Source organism: Equus przewalskii, chromosome 13 (assembly GCF_037783145.1).
Source record: "Equus przewalskii isolate Varuska chromosome 13, EquPr2, whole genome shotgun sequence".
In the NCBI taxonomy this organism is placed as follows: Eukaryota; Metazoa; Chordata; class Mammalia; order Perissodactyla; family Equidae; genus Equus; species Equus przewalskii.
This window is the reverse complement of record NC_091843.1, coordinates 34,569,114-34,589,818: the sequence shown is the minus strand read 5'-3', so window position 1 is coordinate 34,589,818 and position 20,705 is coordinate 34,569,114. Positions and strand designations below refer to the sequence as shown.

At 51.0% G+C, this 20,705-nt stretch overlaps 2 protein-coding genes across 26 annotated transcripts in view; one reads left to right on the top strand and one right to left on the bottom strand.

The window, feature by feature from the left end:
- Nucleotides 1-10,138, top strand: part of LOC103550704 (protocadherin gamma-C4) — a 172,275-nt gene extending 162,137 nt beyond the window's left edge. For all 24 annotated transcript variants that reach the window (XM_070570588.1, XM_070570585.1, XM_070570586.1 and 21 more), the window contains 2 exons: nt 3,070-3,158; nt 8,119-10,138. In XM_070570588.1, the coding sequence (XP_070426689.1) occupies nt 3,070-3,158; nt 8,119-8,345 (316 nt within the window). In that variant the 3' untranslated portion in view covers nt 8,346-10,138. The remainder of the gene's footprint in view (nt 1-3,069; nt 3,159-8,118) is intronic.
- A 2,133-nt stretch (nt 10,139-12,271) lies between these two features.
- The window catches only part of DIAPH1 (diaphanous related formin 1), a 102,243-nt gene continuing 93,809 nt past the window's right edge, over nt 12,272-20,705 (bottom strand). For both annotated transcript variants that reach the window (XM_070570561.1, XM_070570562.1), the window contains one exon: nt 12,272-14,242. In XM_070570561.1, the coding sequence (XP_070426662.1) occupies nt 14,085-14,242 (158 nt within the window). In that variant the 3' untranslated portion in view covers nt 12,272-14,084. The remainder of the gene's footprint in view (nt 14,243-20,705) is intronic.

Here is a 20,705-nt window from a genome sequence, read left to right as displayed (position 1 = left end):
GCCCCAGCCCCTGACCTGACCTCCCTTTGTGACAGCCACGCTGGCTTTCCCTTAGTCCTTTGAATTGGCCAGGCTCCTCCCAGCCTCAGAAGCTCAGGGCCTGTTGCTCCCCCTGCCTGGAGCTCTCTCCCACAACGCTGCACCTTCTCCAAGATAATTTAATTTTACCCTTCAATTTTTTACTTTGAAATGTTTCAAACCTATCGAAAAGTTGAAAGAATAGTATGATGAATATCCAAATATTCTTTTTACCTGGATTCATCAAGTATTAATATTTTGCCCATTTGTTTTCTCTCTCTCTACACACATACACCGTTTTTTTCCTGAACCATTTGAGAGTTGCAAACATCATAACATTTGAAATACTTCAGTATATATATCCTAATAACAATAATACCCTCATACATAACCACAAAAGAATGATCACATTTGAGGAATTTAACACTAATGCAATAATATGCAGTCCACTAGTAGATTTTCATAAATGATCCCCAAATGTCCTTTTAACCTGTTTTTTTTTTTTTTTAACTCCAGGATTCAGTCAAGGAGCATGAATTGCATTTGCCATGTCGCTTTCATCTCCTTTAATCTAAAACAGCCTCCTTACCTTTTTTTGTTTCCTTTTTATGACATAGACATTTTTTAAAGAGTCCAGGCCAGTTGTCTTTTAAAATGTCCCACAGTCTGGGTTACCCGATCATTTTCGCGTGGCGAGATTCAGGGGAAACAGGCTTGGAGAGAATACTGCGTGGGTGGCATCGTGTACTCCCACTGCATCACATCGGGAATCACTTCACGTCAGTCTGTCCTATCATCAGTGATGTTCAGTTTGTTCACGCGGTTAGAGTGGTCCCCAGATCTCTCTATTACAAAGCTATTTTAAAATATTTGTGATTACGAAGTAATCTGTAGGTGATATTTGAGACTGGGAAGCCTGAATCTGTTTTTATATATCGGTGGTTACCAAGCGGTGATTTTCTATTGTTCCTCCTACATTTGTTTAGCTGGGATTCTTTTCCAAATCACCTGGATAATTTCCTCAGATTTAAATTCCCTGTCTTTTCGGTAGGGAAGCCTGGACTGGCTGAGCTCCTAACCCCGACTAAGTCAGGACTCCCCTGGACCTCCTGCTCTTTGCCACCATGGCACTTGTCACAATTGCAATTAAATAATTGTATGATTATCTATCTTATTTTATTTTATTTTATTTTTTTTGAGGAAGATTAGCCCTGAGCTAACTACTGCCAATCCTCCTCTTTTTGCTGAGAAAGACTGGCCCTGAGCTAACATCCATGCCCATCTTCCTCTACTTTATACATGGGACGCCTACCACAGCATGGCATGCCTAGCGGTGCCGTGTCCGCACCTGGGATCCAAACTGGTGGACCCCGGGACGCCGAGAAGCAGAACGTGCTAACTTAACCGCTGAGCCACCGGGCAGGCCCTGATTATTTAATATCAGCCTCTCAATATAGATTGTGAGCACTGTAGAGACCGACTATTTCAGTCATGTTCACAGCCTTAACCCCAGCACCTAGCCCAGTGTCTGGTGCCCAGTAATTGCTCAATAAATATTGATTGAGTAAATGGACACAGAATTCCACCTCTGCGGAGGAAGAAATGAGACTCCTGCTTCCCCCTCCAACCTAACTCTGCGTTTGCTGTGACGGCACAGAGGGCGCACACAGCAGCTGTGGGCTCTGATCTGAGCCTTGGACTGAGCCCGCCTACCTGGGGGTGGGGAGTCCCAGGTTGAAGGAAACCATAAGCGGGGACAGACCTGGGGAAAATTGTAAAGCAGTTCTTGGCTGTGCCCACCCACCATGACAAAACATGCACATGCGCTCGCGAACACATGCTTGCATGCCTTCCAGGCCTGCCCTGCAGCCCCTTCCCTGGTGCCAAATCCTTCTTACCGCATAGTGACCTGACTCTCCGGGCCTTTCCCGCTACGTTCAACCACGAGCATTTATTGAGGAACTTCGGTGTGCCAGATGGTGCCACGGGTCACCTAAGAGACTGCGTGCCTGTCAGGGTGCTTCCCTCTCCCCTCAAAAATGGAAATGATTTGATCCTTGAAAATTCCAAAAGAACATGGAAATAGTCACTATGGGAAAAATCTCAGTTGGGTTGGAATTCCTTAGGGTTCTTTCACAGGTTTGCATTTTTAACAGTTGGGAATCACTTCATGTTTTTCTCAAAGCTTAGAGCGTCTAAAGGTCTTAATTAGGTGCTTCTATAGGAAGCAGGCAGACACAGTCCTGGTGGAGCAGACAGGGACAACAGCAGTACCCAGTAACGGGGGGTGGGGGTGGGGGGGGTGGAGGGGACCAGAACTGCCACGGAGGGGTACCTGACTCAGCCTGGGGGCGCTTAGGGATGGCTCTGACAAATTTTATTCTTGTTACCAAGGCAGAGGGTGGGAACTGGCGTTCCAGAGACCAGTACCTGCCTGGGAGTCGCTGTAAGAGAGAGCTTGAGGAACTAGGGAAGTGCCTCAGAAAAGAGGTGATGATAGAATGTTTGGGAACAGAGCTGGAGGTGTTCCTGTAAAATAGGAGGGGCGGGTCCTTCTGTGCCCTGAGGATTTAGCAAGCCGTGGAAGTGATCAGATTTCAGTTTTAGACCTCTCCCTGCTCCAGGGTCCCTGCAGGCTCCCTCCCTCTCCCCCTGCTTCTCTCTAGTCCTCACCCCTTTCTGGGCTCTGATTCATTTTCTCCCACTTCCCACCTTCACTGCCCTCAGGGGAGGGCCTGACCTCCCTTGCTGTGTGTGAGGCTGTGACATTGAGCCACTGCCCTCTCATGGGGAGCAAGCTGCAGTTTCTCCTGCTCTATCCCTCCAAGGGCCCTGGTGTCTGAGACAGGACAGAGCTGGTTTGGGGACTGACACATGGGGGTCTGGCTTCTGAAGGATTGTATAAGCTACCTCCTATCTTGTTGAAAGGGAGCAGGTCTTGGGCATGGGGTGGGGATAGGGTACTAGATCTGGAAGCCCTGGAACAGGACAGGAGGGGCATGAGCTGGGCTAGCCTGGGACATCGTGCTCACCATCCCACTCTCTCCCCAGCTCCCAAAATGGCGATGAAACCGGTACCTGGCCCAACAACCAGTTTGACACAGAGATGCTACAAGCCATGATCTTGGCCTCTGCCAGTGGTAAGTTGTGCCAATATGTGTGTTGGGATGGAAGACCTGGGGTTCTGGGACATCCCACAGCCACCATGCCCTGAAAGTGGCTATCAACCTGCATGGTTTCTCTGGATCTTTCAGCTGCTCTGAGAGGACCCATAATTCCAGGTCATAAAGCCAGGTCAGGGAACAGATGATGGACTGGGGGTCCTGGGATGCCCAGAGGGGAGTGAACAAGGAAAGATCCATCAAGAAGATGTGGGGAGTAGTTGTTATGAGTCTAACTATGGAAGGGGGAGAGCATAGGTTGGGTCCAAGCTTTGCCACTTACTATCTTTGTGAATTTGATCAATTTGCTTAATCTCACTAAACCTCAGTTTCCTCAGCCCAGAAAAAGGGTTGTTGTGAGGATGAAATGAGATGATCCCATCAAACACGGAGTACTGGGCCAGACACATACAAGCCCTCCATCCATGGAAGTGGTTGTGGATTCTCCCAGCAGAGAGAACACTCTGGATGTGTGAGACCCCCTTTCTTTTTGGTAGCCCCCACCTCCAGAGCAGGATTTTGGTTTCCCCACAAGGCTAAGAGAGAACTTTACACGCAATAGAGATTCAGCTGTTGGTGGTTGTCCCTGAAGAGTCACAAGGGTCCTCAGCAGGGGAAGCAGAATAATATCATGTACTTAAGAGGACAGGCTTTGGAGGAAGGGCAACCTGGACTCAAATCCTGGTGCCCCCCACTTAGCTGTGAGTCCTCAGGCAAGTCACTAAGCCCCTCTGGGCCTTAGTTTCACTGACTGTGAAATAGGTACAATGACAATAGATCTCACTGTGGCGTCATGAGGGCCAAATGTAAGGCCTCAGCACAGGATCAGCAGAAAGTAAGGGCACGATACACAGTGGCTAAAATTGATTAATTAGTATCTTTTCTGACCTACAGAAAGCAGAATTAGAATAATGCCTATTAATAAGGACTGGCTTCTGGAGCAGCAAATCCTGGGGCTTATATGGCGGCTGGCAGCGGATTAAGGCACTGGCCTTACAGAGTGACCTACCCTCCAGCACATCTGGAGGGCTGGTGGGCAGAGAATCAGGTAGAATCAGAACCCCACTCACTATAATCATGCCTGTGCCTCATCCTGGGCGTGTGCTAGACAAACTGTAGGGGCCTCCCGTGAGTGACTCCTCTCCCTTGCTCTGCCAGGCGAGTCTGACTCCTTACACTTGACCGATGAGAAAACTGAGAGATTGCTTGCTCCAAGGCCCCATTTTGAGCTGCACGTTGGTGATTCTAGCCCAGCCCAACCCCCTTTTCTACTACAGTGATCACGTCTGCCTTTAGATCCAGCCTCAGTTTCCCTTTTAGTGGAATAGGTCTGGAGGCTGAACTCCTCTGACTGCCCTGCATTATTCTCCCAGCTTAGGGTTGCCGGATAAAATACAGGATGTCCAGTTAAATTTTCATTTCAAACAAACAACAAATAATGTTTTAGCAGAAGTAGGTCCCAAAGGTGCGTGCTGGGACATACTATACTAAAAAATGGCTCTTGTTTACCTGAAATTCAACTTTAACTGAGTGCCCTGCATTTTTATTTGTTAAATCTGGCAAGCCTCTCCCAGAAGGCTGTGAGGCTGAGTGGGGCCATTCCTGTGGTTGGTGAAGGGGCAGAGGGAGGGAGAAGTGGCAGGGGTGGCCAGCCTGCTGGGACACAGCTGGCCCAGGTCTGGGGGGCTCAAACTCTGGAGAGGCCAGATGCTGAATCTGAAAGAGGCAGGCGGCCAGGCCTGGGGAGATGCTAAGTTGGGTTCTTGAGGGAAATAAACAGACAGGCAGGTATGTTTAGCTGTTGTGGTCTCGAGCTCTAAGGCCAGGAAGCAGACTTCTCAGCCTAAATCCAGATTTGAAAAACAGAAATGGAATCAGTATTTATGGCCCAAAACCCTCCTGGGTCACTGCAATCTGGCTCTCCTGTCAGGGCCCCACCCTTCTGGCCCACACGGGGCCTTGGGGAATGGCCCCTGAGGGTTGAGGTGGCGGGGTCAGACCCTACTCTCACTTTCACACCCGCTTCCCGGCCCTGGAGCCAAGAGGTTCCTGGAGTCCAGCCCAGGCAGGCCTGTGGGGCTGCTGAGGGGGAGTAAGTAAGAGGGAGAGTGAGTACACTTGGGAGGCTTTTAAAATAAACTTCTGGGAGGAGGTGTGCTCTCAAGGAGGCTGTGGTTTGCAGTTCAGCTGGCTCTGGTCTGGCTTGACCAGGCCTCCCTGGGCTGCTCTGGAGTTGCTGCCTCAGCCCTGGGCTGTGGTGGGGAGGGAAAGGTGGGGGTGTGTGTGTGGTGGGGAGGACATGGTGCCCTGGGGCCCATTACCCTGAGGGGATGCTGGCACAGGAGAGGAGGCCCGCACCACTGCACCTCCTCCCGGCCAGAGGTTGCCCAGTTTCTTTCTTGCTGCTTTTCAAAGTCTGTTCTCCTTGGACTAAGGGAAGATCCTCGTCCCTGCAGATGTGGGTCTGGCAGGGGTGGAAGGAGGGGCCGCTGGAGAAATTGATTCTCCGTTCTACGGAAGGTCAGAGACTGCATTCCAACTTCTCCCTCTCAGTTATAGATAGGGAAACTGAGGCCTGAGTCACGCAGGGCCTCAGCCAGAGTCACACTGCTCCTTAGTGGCAGAGCTGGCCAGACGGAACTCAAGTGTCAGCCTCTTTCAGTTACACTCTGTATTTCCACATCTTCTCCCTCCTGGGCCAGCACAACTTCACACCAACATCAGGTCTGTGCTGCTGGGGAGGAGGTGGCAGGGGCTGGCTTTGTCATTTTCACCCATTCTGGGTGCTCCTCCGAGCCTGGCTTCCACTTACCCAGTTAAGCCCTCCCTATTTTTCTCTTTCTTCCTCTTCTCCCTGTTTCTCCCCATTTCCTCATCTTTGTCTTCTCTGTGTGTGTATAGGTCTCTCTTTCTCTCTCCCTGGCGCCTCTGAGGTCTCCCCTCTAGCTCCTAAATCACTCTGGAATCCCAGCTCTTTGAAGCTGGAGGGGGGGCCCTCCCCCCAACCCTCCATTCCCAGGCTGGAAGAGGGAACGCTGGAGGGGAGGGGTGGGCAGTGGAGGACCCAGCTCACTCCTGGAGTTAATTAGGGAAAACAGAAATGTCGGTGGAATGAAGGGGCTGGAGGAGGGGACCAGCCACGGGGAGGAGAGAAGGAAGTGGGCAGCTGCTCCCTCCCCTCCAACTCCTCTTTCCCGCCCCCTCCCCCCTCTCTCCTCCCCAAACCCTCAGATCCTGGGATTTGGGACTTGAAATGGTTTAGAAACCTGAGCTCTGGAGGGAGGAGGCGGAAGGATCGAGGCTCATCTCTCCTTTCCTTTTCTTATGTCCCTCCCCCTTCTTGTGCCATTCTTTGAAAATATTTCCTGTCTCTCTATTTCTCAATCCCTGGTTAAAGTCCCAGGATTACTCAGCCTCTCGGCTTTAGTCACCCTCTCTGTCCACTCCCAGGGTCTGGGGTGGGGGTAGAAGGAGGCCGGGAGGAGAGCTCTTCTGCTGGTTGGGCTGGGCATTCCTGGGGCTTTAACCCTCTCGCTGCCAGCAGGATCCCTTGTGATCTCAGCCAGAGAACTCTTGATCCAGCCCCCAGTGAGGGAGCACGCAGGGTAGAAGTAATGACACACTGTGTGGTGAGGATGATGATGAAGAGGATGATAATGGCTGCAGCTAACATTTCGTGGGCACTTACCAAGTGCCTGGGCACTGGGTGAAGCACCGTCTCAGTTAAGCCTCAGAAACCCACTGAGGTAGGGACTTCTGTGCTTCTCCACTTTTAATGTGCATACCAATCACCTGGAGATCTTGTTAAAATGCAGACTCTGAGAGTCTGCATTTCTAACGACTCCCAGGTGATGCTGAGCTAGGGCCAGAATTCGTACTTCTCTGGACCCCTGTTTCTTCACATGCACAGCGGGAAGGTGGGCTGGAGGTGCTGTCTGATGTCACCTCACTCTAGCACCGGAAGCCTATGTCTACGTTGTACCTAAGATATCTGGCCCCCCGGGATCGTTGTCTTCTCAGCCTCACAGAACACTGCTCATCAGCTCATCTCATCTTCTCCCACCTGCTTTACCCTCAGAGCAGTGAGGAGGCCCCAGCTGCCACGCGGTGGCAGGGGCAACACCCTACATCATCCGTTGCGATACACTTAGGCCTCACCCCTGCTCCAGCCTGCACGGGCTCATATGGCCTTGGGCTAGTCTTTTACCTCCTCTGAGCCTTGCTTTCCTCATTTGTAAAGTGGGGATAATACCACCTACCTCACTGGGTTATTGCATTGAGGTTGAAGGCCATCAAGCATGTGCAACATCTAGCAAAGTGCGTGACACAGAGTAGGCATCAACTGCTGTTATGAAAGGAAGGCCTGGGAGAGCACCCTTCCTAACTGACAGGACTACGAAATGCCTGCTCCGTGCCCAGCACTGGTTGAGAAGGGTAGGAGGGTGCACAAACCATGGTCGCGGCCCCCAGAGCCTGTGGGCTAGTGTGGGAACCACAGGCTCCCTTGAGAAGGACTGGGATTTGACAGCCACTGTCTCAGCCCTGAGAGAAATAACAGCCAGCGTGTGTTCAGCCCTTAACCACGCAGCAGGCACCATTCTAGGTGCTTAACATACATAATCTTGGTGAGCCTTCACCAAAACCAAAAGAGGTAGATACTATTATTATCCCCATTTCACAGATCAGAAAACTGAGGAGACAGAGCGGTGAGGTAGACTTGCCCCGGATCACAGTTAGTAGGTAAAAGAGCTAGGAATGAAACCTAGGCTGTCTCACCCTGGACCTCTTACCTCCACACTTTGTGGATGGAGCCCATATTTCCAGTGCTCGGCCTGGTCAGGGCAGGCTGCTTTGTAGGCATTCAGTAACTGCTTGTGCTATAAGAGAGTGACTGTTGGGGACCGGAAGTTTAGCCCCTGACCTTTCTCTGTCTCTGCAGAAGCCGCTGATGGGAGCTCCACCCTGGGAGGAGGTGCCGGCACCATGGGCTTGAGTGCCCGCTATGGGCCCCAGTTCACCCTGCAGCACGTGCCCGACTACCGCCAGAACGTCTACATCCCTGGCAGCAATGCCACACTGACCAACGCAGCTGGCAAGCGGGATGGCAAGGCACTGGCCGGTGGCAATGGCAACAAGAAGAAGTCGGGCAAGAAGGAGAAGAAATAATGTGGAGGCCAGGCCCGGAGCCACAGGGCAGCCTCCCTCCCCAACCAGCCCAGCCTCTCCCTACCTGTACCCAGGCCTCGGATTTTCAGGGCTCACCCCAGGATACTGGTAGGGGCCCAGGCCATGCTCCCCTTGGGAAACAGAAACAAGTGCCCAGTCAACACCCCCCTCTCTGCCCCCAGGGGATTGAATATGCAAAGGGAGTTCTGCTGGGAACCCCTATCCAATCAATTGCTGTGCCCATGGGGGTAGTGGGGTTAGTGTAGACACCATTTATCACACCCCCTTTAGTTATAGCTGAACTCCTCCATCTTCCAGATTCAATCAGGCCCATCCATCCCCTGCCTCATTCCTACGCATCCCAGCCCACCCCACTCCTTCAACAGCTCCTCTCTGTTGAGTAAAGTGGTTGGGGTGTTGAGGTTCCAGGTGACCTAAAAAGGCTCATAGTTCTGAAGAGTTGGAAGGGCATCATGACCTCCTGGCCTCTCCTTCAATTCTCAAATCCCCCCAAAGCATGGTTTGGTGCCAGTCCCTTCACCTCCTTCCAGAGCCTGAGACTAAGCTCAAGTTTTGGGAAATATGGTCACCATTTCCATGGTACTGATGCTTGCTGGATTTAGGGAGGGCATTTTGCTACCATGCCTCTTCCCAATGCCCTGGGGACCAGTCTTTTGTTTTGTTTTCCATTGTTTGACGTTCCCACTGCATGCTGTGACTTCCCTCTCCCCAAACAAGAGACTCCACTGCATGTTCCAAGACAGTATGAGATGGTAAGATAAAGAAGGGAAGGGTGTGTATGTGGATGGGGGAATGGATGAAGCTTGACCCATCAGTTACTGGGTCTTGCAGGAGGCTCTGCATGCCCCCAGGGTTCTGACCAGATCCCCAAATTCCAGCCATAAACCAAGCACCAGGCTGGATCCTCATCCACCACATGCAGGGCTCAGCCCAGACAGTCAGCTTTGTGCTGAGCTACCAGCACCAATGGATTTAAACTGGCATTACAGTCCAAGGAAGCTCTGAGCAGGTTTGGGACCAGGTCCCCTGGAGAGGTCAGAGGGGCCTCTGTGGGTGCTGGGTACTCCAGAGGTGCCGCTGGTGGAAGGAAGGATCAGTGTGGTCCCAGCAGGAAGGGAGGGCCCGCTAGGCCATTCTTGGTCCCTGGGTTGGGGAGGCAAGGAGCTAGAGCAGGGACCAAGTGGACAGAAAGTCTCAGTCCAGGATCAGGGCTTCTCCACGGGGCCCCTGCACTCCCCAAGCCTCGGTCCTTCACCTTGCCAGGTGCCATTTCTTCTCTGTGAAGGCCACTGCCCAGGCCCCCAGTCCGCCCCCTAGTGGCCAGAGCCTGGTTAAAGTCCCCCAGTGCCTCCTTGTGCATAGACCTTCCTTTGCTCACCCTCTTCTGCCCCGGAGTCCCGTTCATCCAGCGGGGCTGCGCGAGAACCCCACCCCAGCCCTTACAGTAGCGTAGAGCACCCCCCCCCTCTTTCGGCTGGTGTAGAATAGCCAATAGTGTAGTGTGGTGTGCTTTTCCGTGATGGCGAATGGGCAGCGGGCGGCGTCCGCGCAGCCGTCTGTCCCGGATTCCGCCTGCGGCGGCCTGTGCTGTGTTTTGTGCTGTGTCCACACGCTGCGGCGATCCCCTCCCGCGTACTGACTCTTATAAGCGCTTTTCTTCGCATAGTCACGTAGTTCCCCACCCCACTCCTTTCCTGTCTCACGCAAGTTTTATACTCTAATATTTATATGGCTTTTTTTCTTTGAAAAAAATTAAAAAGTTTCTTCTGAAAGGTTGAACGTTTCTGTTTAAGAGATGTAGGCTCCTGGCATGTGTGGATGAAGTGATGAGCTGAGAAGTGTATGCTGAAAGAGAAGCGGGATGGGGAGGGATGCTTGTGTTTGCGTCCTGGTTTTGTGTCATTGCTGAGGAGTCTGTGTATGACTGTCAAATGTGACTGTGCATGCTTGGAACACCGTTGTGCATAGGTAATAGCGTGCGATTGACTGTAACTGTGCTTGTGGATCTGTGTACCGTGGTGTGTAATCGACGAGCGGGTTCGTAGTGGGGGAGGGGATCCCTGAGCGCGGCGTATCAGTGTGTGCAATTGAGTGCGCAGTTGTATGCTTGCGGCTGTCTCCGTTCCGGTTCGAAGCGCCAGTCTCCAGGCAGAAGAGGAGGCGCGGGCGCGGGGGCGGGAGGGGGTTGGCGCGCAGCAAACAGGGCTGGAGAGGTTGGCGGATATTTCCTTAGTTCCCGCCCCTTCCCCGCTAAAATTACCACCCCGGAGCGCCCTCGCGGGCTTCGCGAGAGGAGGGTGGCCTCTCATTTGCCCGCCCCCCTCTGCCTCCGCTGCCTCGGGGGGTTTGGGAACACCGCAGGAGTAGGAGGAGGGAATGTTGGAGGCGATTCTCCGAAAGCCGAGTCTATAGCTTGGTCTCAGTTTCCCTTCCCGCTCGCCTCTCCGCAGCAAAGCCAAGGAAATTGTTGGTTTCATCGTCTTCTTGCGGGGCGTGTCAAAGGGACTGAAAAGGCGTGCAGGAAAAGAGATTGCCTGCAGACCCAGATCGCCCGCCCTCCTCCGTCTCTCCCCACTCCGTGCTTTTCCACTCACTCCTGGGCTAGCCCATCTCCCCGCCTCCTCCCGGCTGCCTCCTCGAGGCACAGTGGGATTCTGAGGTTGCTGCAGCCAGACGGGCTGCAGGAAACACAGAGGGGGAGGGAAGACCGAGAGGGGCGGAAGAAAGAGAGAAAAGAGAGACCCACTGGGGTTAACGGGAGGGTCAGTGAGGGTAAGCCCAACCGCAGGCGGGAGGAGGCTGTCTCTGGACTTCCTCTCTGCGGAGTCTCTGAGAGCCGGGTCCTGCATTCTGCCAGTTCCCGAAGTGTGTTGTCATGGAAACCAAACCTTCCAGCTAAGCATCTGGGGGCGACTTTCTTGGGTGGGAGAAAGAGTGGTGTATGCCTTTGCTGAGATGGAAGCAAGGTTTTGTTTCTGAGAGCCAGGCTGTAGAGGGCGGGGTGCTGGGCACCTGGGTTCTATTCCAGGCACGGCAGTAGACTGGCAGAGCGCGTGAGCAGCTGTGGTTGGTCCCCTAATTGGTATGTGTGCCCATAAAGCTCTGAGCCAGAAACGCGTGGCCTCGGGGGTAGGGAGGGAGGAGGCAGGCAGCCCACCCCCATATCCCCAGCCATACTGGGGAGGCAGCTGCCCAGGCTCCAGGGCTATTTAAAAGGCTTTTATTTTCAGTTCCAGAGCCTGGCCAAATGGGTTTGTGGTCCTCTCCAAGCCCCTCCCTGTCTATTCTGGGCCTGCTCATAGCTTGTAAGGTTTCTTTGTGCAGGTCACAACGTGCTCAAACAAGTATGGCTCGGAGTAGCAAGTCATCTGGAGCGTGACCTCTGGCTTTTGACCTCTGCTGGGCAGGTTCAGGTTTCCACCCCAGTGCAAGCCCCTCTACTCTGGAATGTGGTCTGTAGCCACCAAACGGGGTGGGGTGGGGTGGGGTGGGGCGGGGCAAGAGAATGGGAGTCAGATGCTTCCCTCAGTAAAAGAGGCACAGGTACTGCCAGGAAACAGAGAGACATGGGGGGGGGGGAGGGGGGCATGGGGAGGCGGGGAGCTAGAACTGAGTTCAACAAAAGGGTTCTAAACCAAGAGGCAGCAACGCAGGAGGACAAGGAGGCTGAACTGGGGCCCTACTCCTTTATGAGGGGCCAATGGCAGCGCAGAAACCACGGTATATTAATCAATCATCTCTAGCCCTGCACCCAGCCAAAGCGTCTGGCACATAATGGGGACCTTAAACTTTGGGACAATGATTTGCCAAGTCAATCAGGGATTTGAAGCAAGACAAGAGTAGAGGAGCCTGGACAAGAGTGAAAGGAAAATAGCTCAGAAATTCACAAAGGAGGCTGTAAGGCGTTACTGTCTCAATGGTTTATTAACAGTTGGAAACAAACCCAACAAACTGGAGGTGATGACATCCCAGAAGGCCAAGAGGCGAGGGAAATAGGTTTGCATTTTGTCCCTTTTTAAAATTTTTTATTAAATGCATCTTAGCAAAAGTAGATTAAAAAAGGAAAGGGTCAAAGCCCCAGATGTCAGCAGGGAAAATGAGGGGAGCCAGGGGAGCAGCAGGCCCCCCAGAACCACAGTCTTCCCGGGAATAGTTCAAAGGAGCTGCTGTTGCCCCTTCACACACAGGCTCTGGCAACCAGAACCTCCCTCCTGGTCTCAAGGCCTCCCTGCAGGCGCCCTTAGGCCTCCTAAGCTCCCCCTTGCTCTAACAACTATAATCTGGGCCAAGCCCTAACAGTGCCATTCTCTCTTCCCACCCGAGGGGGAAGGGGGTAAGGGACTCAAAAGAGCATAAGGAGGGCAAACTGTCACCTTGAGCCAGAGAATCTCAGCTTCCTGTGGCTGGGGGCACCAAACAGTTTGGCTTGCCCCTGTTCAGAAGGGAGCAGGGTACAATGTGTGTGGGGGGGTACTCCCTATGCCCACTTCTCCAGAATGTCCAGTTAGCATTTGCACATTTGGCTTGATAAATATATTAAATTTATAAAAACTCTGTGGTCTCAAAGCTCCCACTACTCTTAGACCTGGTCCAGCTCAACCAGAGAAGAGCGTCCTCCTGCCCCAGAAGGCTTGAGGGCTGAGGTGGAGGTCCAGGTGCTCATTCAGGATTGGGGCCTGTGGGGAGGAATCCCAGGGACTCTGGAACCTGCCATCAAAGCCTCTTACATTATGGAGGGGAAGGGGGAAGGAAGAGTTATTTTTCTTTAAAAAAAAAATCTCATACAAAAATAGATCCATTTGCAAAACAATTTCTCAGCCAGGAGGCTCAACCTCCCATTTCCTTGGAGACAGAGGGTGAGGTGTTGGGATGGTCACAATACAGCCGTAGTCCAGATGAGATGCACCAAAGCTCCGGGGAGGTGTGAGGAGGGACCGTGGCTCAGTAGCCTGGGGCTGGTGCAGAGGGTCCAGAGAGGCTGGGGTGTAAAGCATGGCAGCAGGCTGGGGGTGGGTCCCACAATGTCTCTGTGCCCTGCCTGCCTGCCCACAGGCTCTGACCTAGGCCACTGCAGAAGAGATGAAGTGGGCCAGGTCCTTTTTGTTTGAGGAGGTCTTTCCTAGGAAGGTGGGGTGAGGGTGGGATTTGCTCCCCACTTCCTTAGAAGCAGCTCCCAGTGCCACGACAGTAGTAATAAATAACAACAGCCAGGAGAGAAAAGGGCAGAGCAGAGGTGGCAGCAATGAAAGGAGGGAGACAGCCCAGAGGTGCACAAGCCCCATGCTGTTCTCAGGGCCAGAGAAACCACAAAAGAAAAGCACAAATCCAGCAAGATTGACCTAGGGGAAAGCCCCCTGGAAAGGCAGGGGCTGAGAAAGCAGGCAGGGCCTTGTCTGAGACGAGGCCTGAGAGTAACAGAGAGGAGACACTTGGGGTTAAGGCAGCAAACACGGAGCCTGCTTTGGTAATACAGCAGCCAGGGCTGGCTGGGTTGGGCTCAGGCCTCCCCCCACACTGCCCTTTCCTTCTGGCCTCCAGGCAGCTGAAGCTGTGTGTGATGTACAGAGAGCAGCAGGCCAGAGAAAAAGACAGGGTCAGGGTGGTGGGAGCAGCCACCCCAGAGGAATACCTCTGTGATCCTTTTTTAGGCACATGCTGCAGGGCAGGACTGTCTGGGGCTCCACCGAGGAGCTGCCATGGCCACAGGACCCAGCTTATTTAGCTTGCACGGCCAACCAACTCCTTGGTTTCCTCAAGGATTGTGGGCACTCCCTCACTGTTTCTGGGCACCTTCGCAGGAGGAACAGCCATGGCATCGTCCTTGGTCAGCTCTGAGGCTAGCAGAGATGTGACTGCACACCCGGCCTTCCTGTTGGCTGCAAGAGAAGACAGGAGATCTTATCCACAGAAGCCCCAGTTTCTAATCCCTTTCAAATTCTACTGAACCAGCAGACATTCAGCTAGAAGCCATGCAAACATGGCTGCCCTGTCCAGTTCACAGAGGCCCTTATTTTGAAGAAGTCAGTGCAGAGATCCAAGAATATGTGTAATATACCTTTCAGGGGAGGGCAGAGAATATGAGAGAGTTTGGTGCAGGCAGGAGAGCAAGCCTTGCTCTTGCTTTCCTGTGCAAAAATAGTACAAAGGTTTGAATACATCTAGACAGACAGAACGGGGTTCAAGTGTTAGCTATGTAACTTTAAGAAACAGGAAATATTCAAAATCTGTTTTCTCATCATAGAGTTGTTGGAATTAAATTGGCTCAAGCATAGCAAATAGTATTATTTTTGTTTTCTTGGCATTTCCCAGGAAGCTCCTAGGCCAAAATCACTTTCAGTCAGCCCAGGGAGGGTTGTCCCAAGCAGAGGAAGGCCTTCAGCAGGCTGCCGGGGGGGACGCCTGCAAAGAGGAGCAGCAGCCATGCACTGACATCACGTGCATGTCACACTCCCACGTGTTCCACCACCAACCCTCCCACCCTCTCCCCAGATGCCCACACGCCCAGCTCTTTCCCACCTTTTAAAGGGTAGCAGCTGAGATACAAATGCCAAGAGCCCTAACAAGGTGTGTAATGTGTGCATGTGTGTGGGGGTGGGGCAATGAAAGGTATATCAGAGAAGGCAGAGCTGGGGTCAAGGATGGCCAGGAGAGCCCTCTAGAAAGAAACCTAGCACAATGGACTAAGGAACTGTGAAGCTCTAGTTGTCATCCTAAATTGGAAGAGGAACCAATCAATCCATGAGTTTCTGTTCTAACTGCCGGGAGCTGTCCCGACGACTCTCATAATCGTTTATGGAATCCAGATTTATGGCCCCAGCATCCTCAACAAGAAGGCAGTTCCTTGGGACCATGCCCATCTCATGCTGTCTGCCTCTGCCCATGCCCTAGAAGCAGCACAGAGAGACCACATGTACACAGAGAGCTGTCTGCCTGGCGTGAAGGAAGCCAGACACAAAAGGCCACATATGCTATAATTCCATTTCTATGAAATGTCTAGGATGGGCAAATCCATAGAGACAGAAAGTAGATTAGTGGTTGCCAGGGGCTGGGGGAGGGGAGAATGGGGAGTGACTGCTTATGGGCATGGAGTTTCTTTTTGGGAAGATTAAAATGTTCTGGAATTAGAGTGTGGTGATGGTTGCACAACCTTATGAATATACGAAAAAACAACAAATTGTATACTTTAAAAGGGTGAATTTTAGGCATGTGATTTATGTCTCAATTAAAAAAAAAAACAGGTTGCTGATTCATGGGAAAGCTGAGAGGAGAAAGCAGTGCCTCCGCCTTAATGAACAGGGAACGATGCAGGAAGCCCAGCACTCCTACGGGAGTAGGAGGCTACATGGCGGGGCAGCTGTGAGACCTGGCAGGAAGAGTCCAGAGGAACCAGTGAACAAAGCACCCAGAACACCTTTGCCTTCTTCAGACCAGCAAAAAGCATTAGGAAGAGCAGAAGCCAAACAGGGTCAGAGGGCCCAGGTCTTCACCAGGGCTGTCAGCCTCTCTGCAGAAGTGTGACCCAGAGCCACTTGTTCACACTGCAGGTGCTACCCACAGGTCAGCAGGGAGCACACACATGCCTACAGGTTACCAATGTATAGGACTCCTCCTCCTCCTCCTCCCAGGGGCACAAAGGATTGTCTAACAAGAGGAGAAAGAATAGTGAAGGCCCTGGCTGACAGGCACAGGGCTCTCATCTGGTTACAGGTGGAAGGTGTGTGACCTAGACTCCAGGGTTCCACACAAACCACTCCTTGGATTATGAACACATACTATTGTCTCAGTGACTGATGGGAGGAAAAGGAGCCCACAGGAGTGTGACTAGGATGGTCTACATGTACACGCTTCTCCTATCTTCCTTCTTAGTCTCTCTAGCAAAATCTTCCTGAGCCCCACTTAGTTTCTGCTCTTTTCTGAAATACTCCCTCCTCTAAGAGCCTACTTCTCATGTCTCAAAAGGCAGTGGCTTGATATCACTTTACTGCTCTTCTGAATTCAGTCTCCAGCAGTTCAGAAAATACTGCCCCACTATTTGTGTGTGTCCATATGTGCATGTGTGACTCAAGGGGTGTGTATGTGTTGAAATAATTTCTGACTCTAGAACCCAGGAAAGAACCCTGGGTCTTCAGGGACACTTGTCCTGGGCAACACAGGAAAAGTCAGAGTTCACATGTGGCTTAAGTTGCTTCTCTCTTTGGTTTCTTCCTCTAAACTAAGAAGATACCAGCTGTACCTAATCAAGCAGTGTTTCTAGATTTTTTTTAGATTCAAAAAGCTTCTCATGTATTACAGATTTCATAAAAACTAAGAGTGAATGGCAGGTGGGGAGAAGGCGAAAACTTCCTTCTTTAAGCCAAAAAGTAGGTACAGTAGACATGGACATGATTGTGGCCTAAGGTGAGAATCAGAAATGAGAGAGCTCGTATTGGAACTGGGAACAGAATCAACAGAATCGAAGAATCCCGGCTTTCACTCTGTCTTCAGGGCCACAATTACACTGAACAGTTTGAACAATCTGGACAAAGTCACCTCTCCTGTCCTTTCCCTGACATGGGGACTTGTTAAGACTATGGGAGGGGCCGGCCCAGTGGCACAGCAGTTAAGTGCGCACGTTCTGCTTCAGCGGCCCAGGATTCACCGGTTCGGATCCCAGGTGCGGACATGGCACCACTTGGGACACCATGCTGTGGTAGGCGCCCCACATATAAAGTGGAGGAGGATGGGCATGGATGTTAGCTCAGGGCCGGTCTTCCTCAGCAAAAAGAGGAGGAGTGGCAGATGTTAGCTCAGGGCTAGTCTTCCTCAAAAAAAAAAAAACAAAAAAAAAAGACACTATGGGAAAGTAGCTGCAGAAGCAGATATATATTTTGACTCTGTGGTATCAGGGAGGATTATGAACTCATAAGAGAACAGTCCCACAGACTGAGGGGAAAAGGGAACAATCTTGACACTCTGGTCAAAGCTCTCTGAGACCAGATTCCTGTAAGTTAGGGGTGGGCTAGGATAAAAACACCAGCCACATCAACCGTATAACACTAGTATAGGTGAATTGGAAAATGTTAGTGATTTGGAAAAAGCTATTTCTAAAACACAGCCTAGGAACTACTACTAAAGAGGAAGTGCTCTTGTTAATAAGCTTCCTTAGGGAAGAGGAAACTAGGACAGATGGGGCAATCATTACTATCCTAAAGAACTCATTATTGTCTGACCTCTCCTAATTATAATTCCTGTCCTATTTTTACAAAAGTAGGGGGAGAATAAGTGGTGGCATAGGAAATACTCTTAACCTTCTCTAGACAGGTGGTCACCAGAAAACCCCCTGAAGCAATTTCACATGTCCAGGGCTCTCCTTGCCAGAAGGTACGAAAGAATATTTCTGGCCCACACAGAGGGGTCACTGTCATCTCCTGCCCATCACATAGGCTTAGTGGAAAGAGCCCTGGACTTGGAGTCACAAAAGTGGGCTACAGCCCTGGCTCTATCATTGGCCAGCTCTGCAGACCTGGGCAAGGCCTTATCTGGGTGTTCATTCCTGTTCCTGTGAGGAGGTTAGATGCTAATCACTAGAGGTCTGTAGAGTCTTTCCCAGCTCTGAGGTTCTATTAATGGAGGGGGACCGTACAGGGAAGCTGGGAAGTGGCAGAGGGAGGGAAAGTGAGAAAGATGAATTTCTTTCTTCCCTTGACTTCTACTCGATTGATCAGATGGCCTGTATATAAGAGGCCACAATTCAGACATGGAGATAAAGTTGAGTCATTAACACCACAAGCTGACTCAATCATCAGCCTGAAACAGTAGCTGTAACACAATCACATGGATTCTTCCCCCGACACTCAAACCGCTGTTCTCCTGCACCCTGCAGATCACAGCGGTTTACACGTCACTGCTAATGAACCAGGCCTGACAGTAACTCTCCTCTTCCAACTCCTCAATGGGTCTTTGTATACTGGTCACTCCCTCAGGTCTCCAGAGACTGGGAGATTTTTTTTAACATTCCTTTAATTCCTAGGGAAAAGGCTAGTGTCTCTGAATGGGGACAGCTGCCTCTCTGGGACTGAGGAGGGCTGTGAGGCAGATCTACCTGATGGGGCTTTGGTTTTTTGGCTCAAAGCAATCGGCTAGGAGGAAGAGTCAGAGACAGCCAAGCACGGGGTGGACCAGCTAAGACACCGGCCACTGAGGGAAACCCACAGTCACCAGAGCCTTTGTAGTTTAAGAATGAGGCCTTCTGGGTCCACCCTCTTTCTCTTCTTCTCCTCTTAATCCTATTGTTGCTCTACAAAAAAAAAAACACATTAAAGCTGTAAAGGACCCTAGGTTCCATTCTAGCCCAACTCTCACTTTATACAAGAAGAAAGTGAGTCCCAGAAATTTGTCCACAGTAACCTAGACAGGATCAGAGTTCTACTTGACTTTGGGTCTTTTGATCTCTGCCTAGTCCTGTGCTCTTTGCACTCTCATGCTTAGCCTTTTGTTTACTTTTTTTTAATATTTCATTTTTTTTTTTAAAGATTGGCCCTGAACTAACAACTGCTGCTAATCTTTTTCTTTTTTCTTCTTTTTCCCAAAGCCCCCAGTACACAGTTGTATATTCTAGTTGTAGGTCCGCACCCAGGATCTGAACCAGGGAAACCCCAGGCTGCTGAGGCAGAGCGTACAAACCTAACCACTCAGCCACGGGGCCGGCCCCTCTGTTTACATTTAATGTAAGGCCACATGACTTTATAGGATGTGAATGCACCAAGTCTAAAGAGCTTACCAGAGTAACTAAAAATATCTCCCCTGAGAGATTCTCCCAGATATCTTCAGGCGTGTTTAGTGAACCCAGAGCTCAGAAAGATAAGGCTACAGGATGAATCCAATTTAAAAAGAAGGTAGTTCTCATTTTCACCTTCTTTTTGCTTCACTATCTCTGAGCATAAGCCCCTGCTATTCCTTCTTGCCCTGGGAAACAGTACTGTACTAATTCAGGTCCTCTGCTGAAAGGTTATTCTACCAGATCCCCGCTTCCTCTGCCTGTGAGTCCTGGCTTCCCATTTGGGAAGAAGTGGAGGATGGGGCCTCCCCAACAGGGGGAAGTCATTGATGTCTGGCTGCCTGTGTACAGGAAGCATCTGGGATTCTAGTATAGTTCCACAGGAAGAGGCTTGAAAGGGAATTCCCCAACAAAAGTCTGATGCAGGTTGGTACTTCACTGAGAGGACAGAGGAAAACAGGGAGATGCAACATACTTTTGTCTGGCTAGAAAGGCTTACTGAAGGCCACATTACCTTATATGGTGGGTAGGAAACAAAGAGGCAAAAACCTCTAAAGACTAAACACAAAACAAATACTACAAGCTGCACGCTCTACCCAAACACTGCTCTGTCTCAGGGAGTTTGAAGCCCATCATACTCACCGCTCCTCCCCTCTAGAGAGCCTGTACTCAGAGGATGCTAGAAAATGGGTAAGAGTTGTAACTAGGGATTCTTCTGTTTAGGGAAGGTTCTGAAGTCATACGGAAGAGCCCTCAGAAGGGAATTCCCCTCTGGATTTTCAGTGTTGGAAGAAACAGGCAGTCGGCCATTACAGATAAAACTCACAGTGACCTACAACATCTGGGCCAGGGCACTGGGTTTATGTGGGCTAGCATGCTCTATATCCTTGATCCTAAGGTTCCCTTTCCAAGCTGTGACAGGTACTATAGACCCTATAGATACCACTGTGTAAATAGCTAAGCACTGGCCAAAGCAAGGTGTACAACTCCTATTTGCCATAATCTTAAAGTGAAGCACATATCAAACAGGTCTAGAGAATGTACCAGCCAGGGAACAGGGAATACAGCTTTAACTCCCTCACAAGTAGAAACCCGAATGCCACCTTTTCTGTAATTGCCACCCTTCAACCTAGGAAAGAAGCCATCACTCCTAGCCCCAAAGGGCCTTCACCAGACACAATGGTGCAGGTCAACCCTACATGAGGGGTAGCTTTGGTTATACCTTCTTCTGGACTGCTCTCTTGGCCACTGTCTGCTTCTCTCAAAGAAAAATTATCCACTGATCCTTCCCCATACTGATGCCTGGATCATTTACCCTCCTATCCCCATAATTCTTCTTAGAGGCGCTGGCTCGGTGTAATCCCCACTTAAATCTTCTGAAGATCAGGAGAGGAGCTTGTGGGGGAGTAACTGGGGAAGGCAAGGGCAGCCAAGGCTACCCGCACCCAAGGAAAAGGCAGTAGTCAGCACAATCCTTCCGTTGAGATGCTCCTCTGTATTCTTACATCTGGGGATCTCTCTATAGGATTCGATACTTTCTAGTATTCTCTCTATATCTCTTCTGTTTGTGAAGTTGAGAGTAA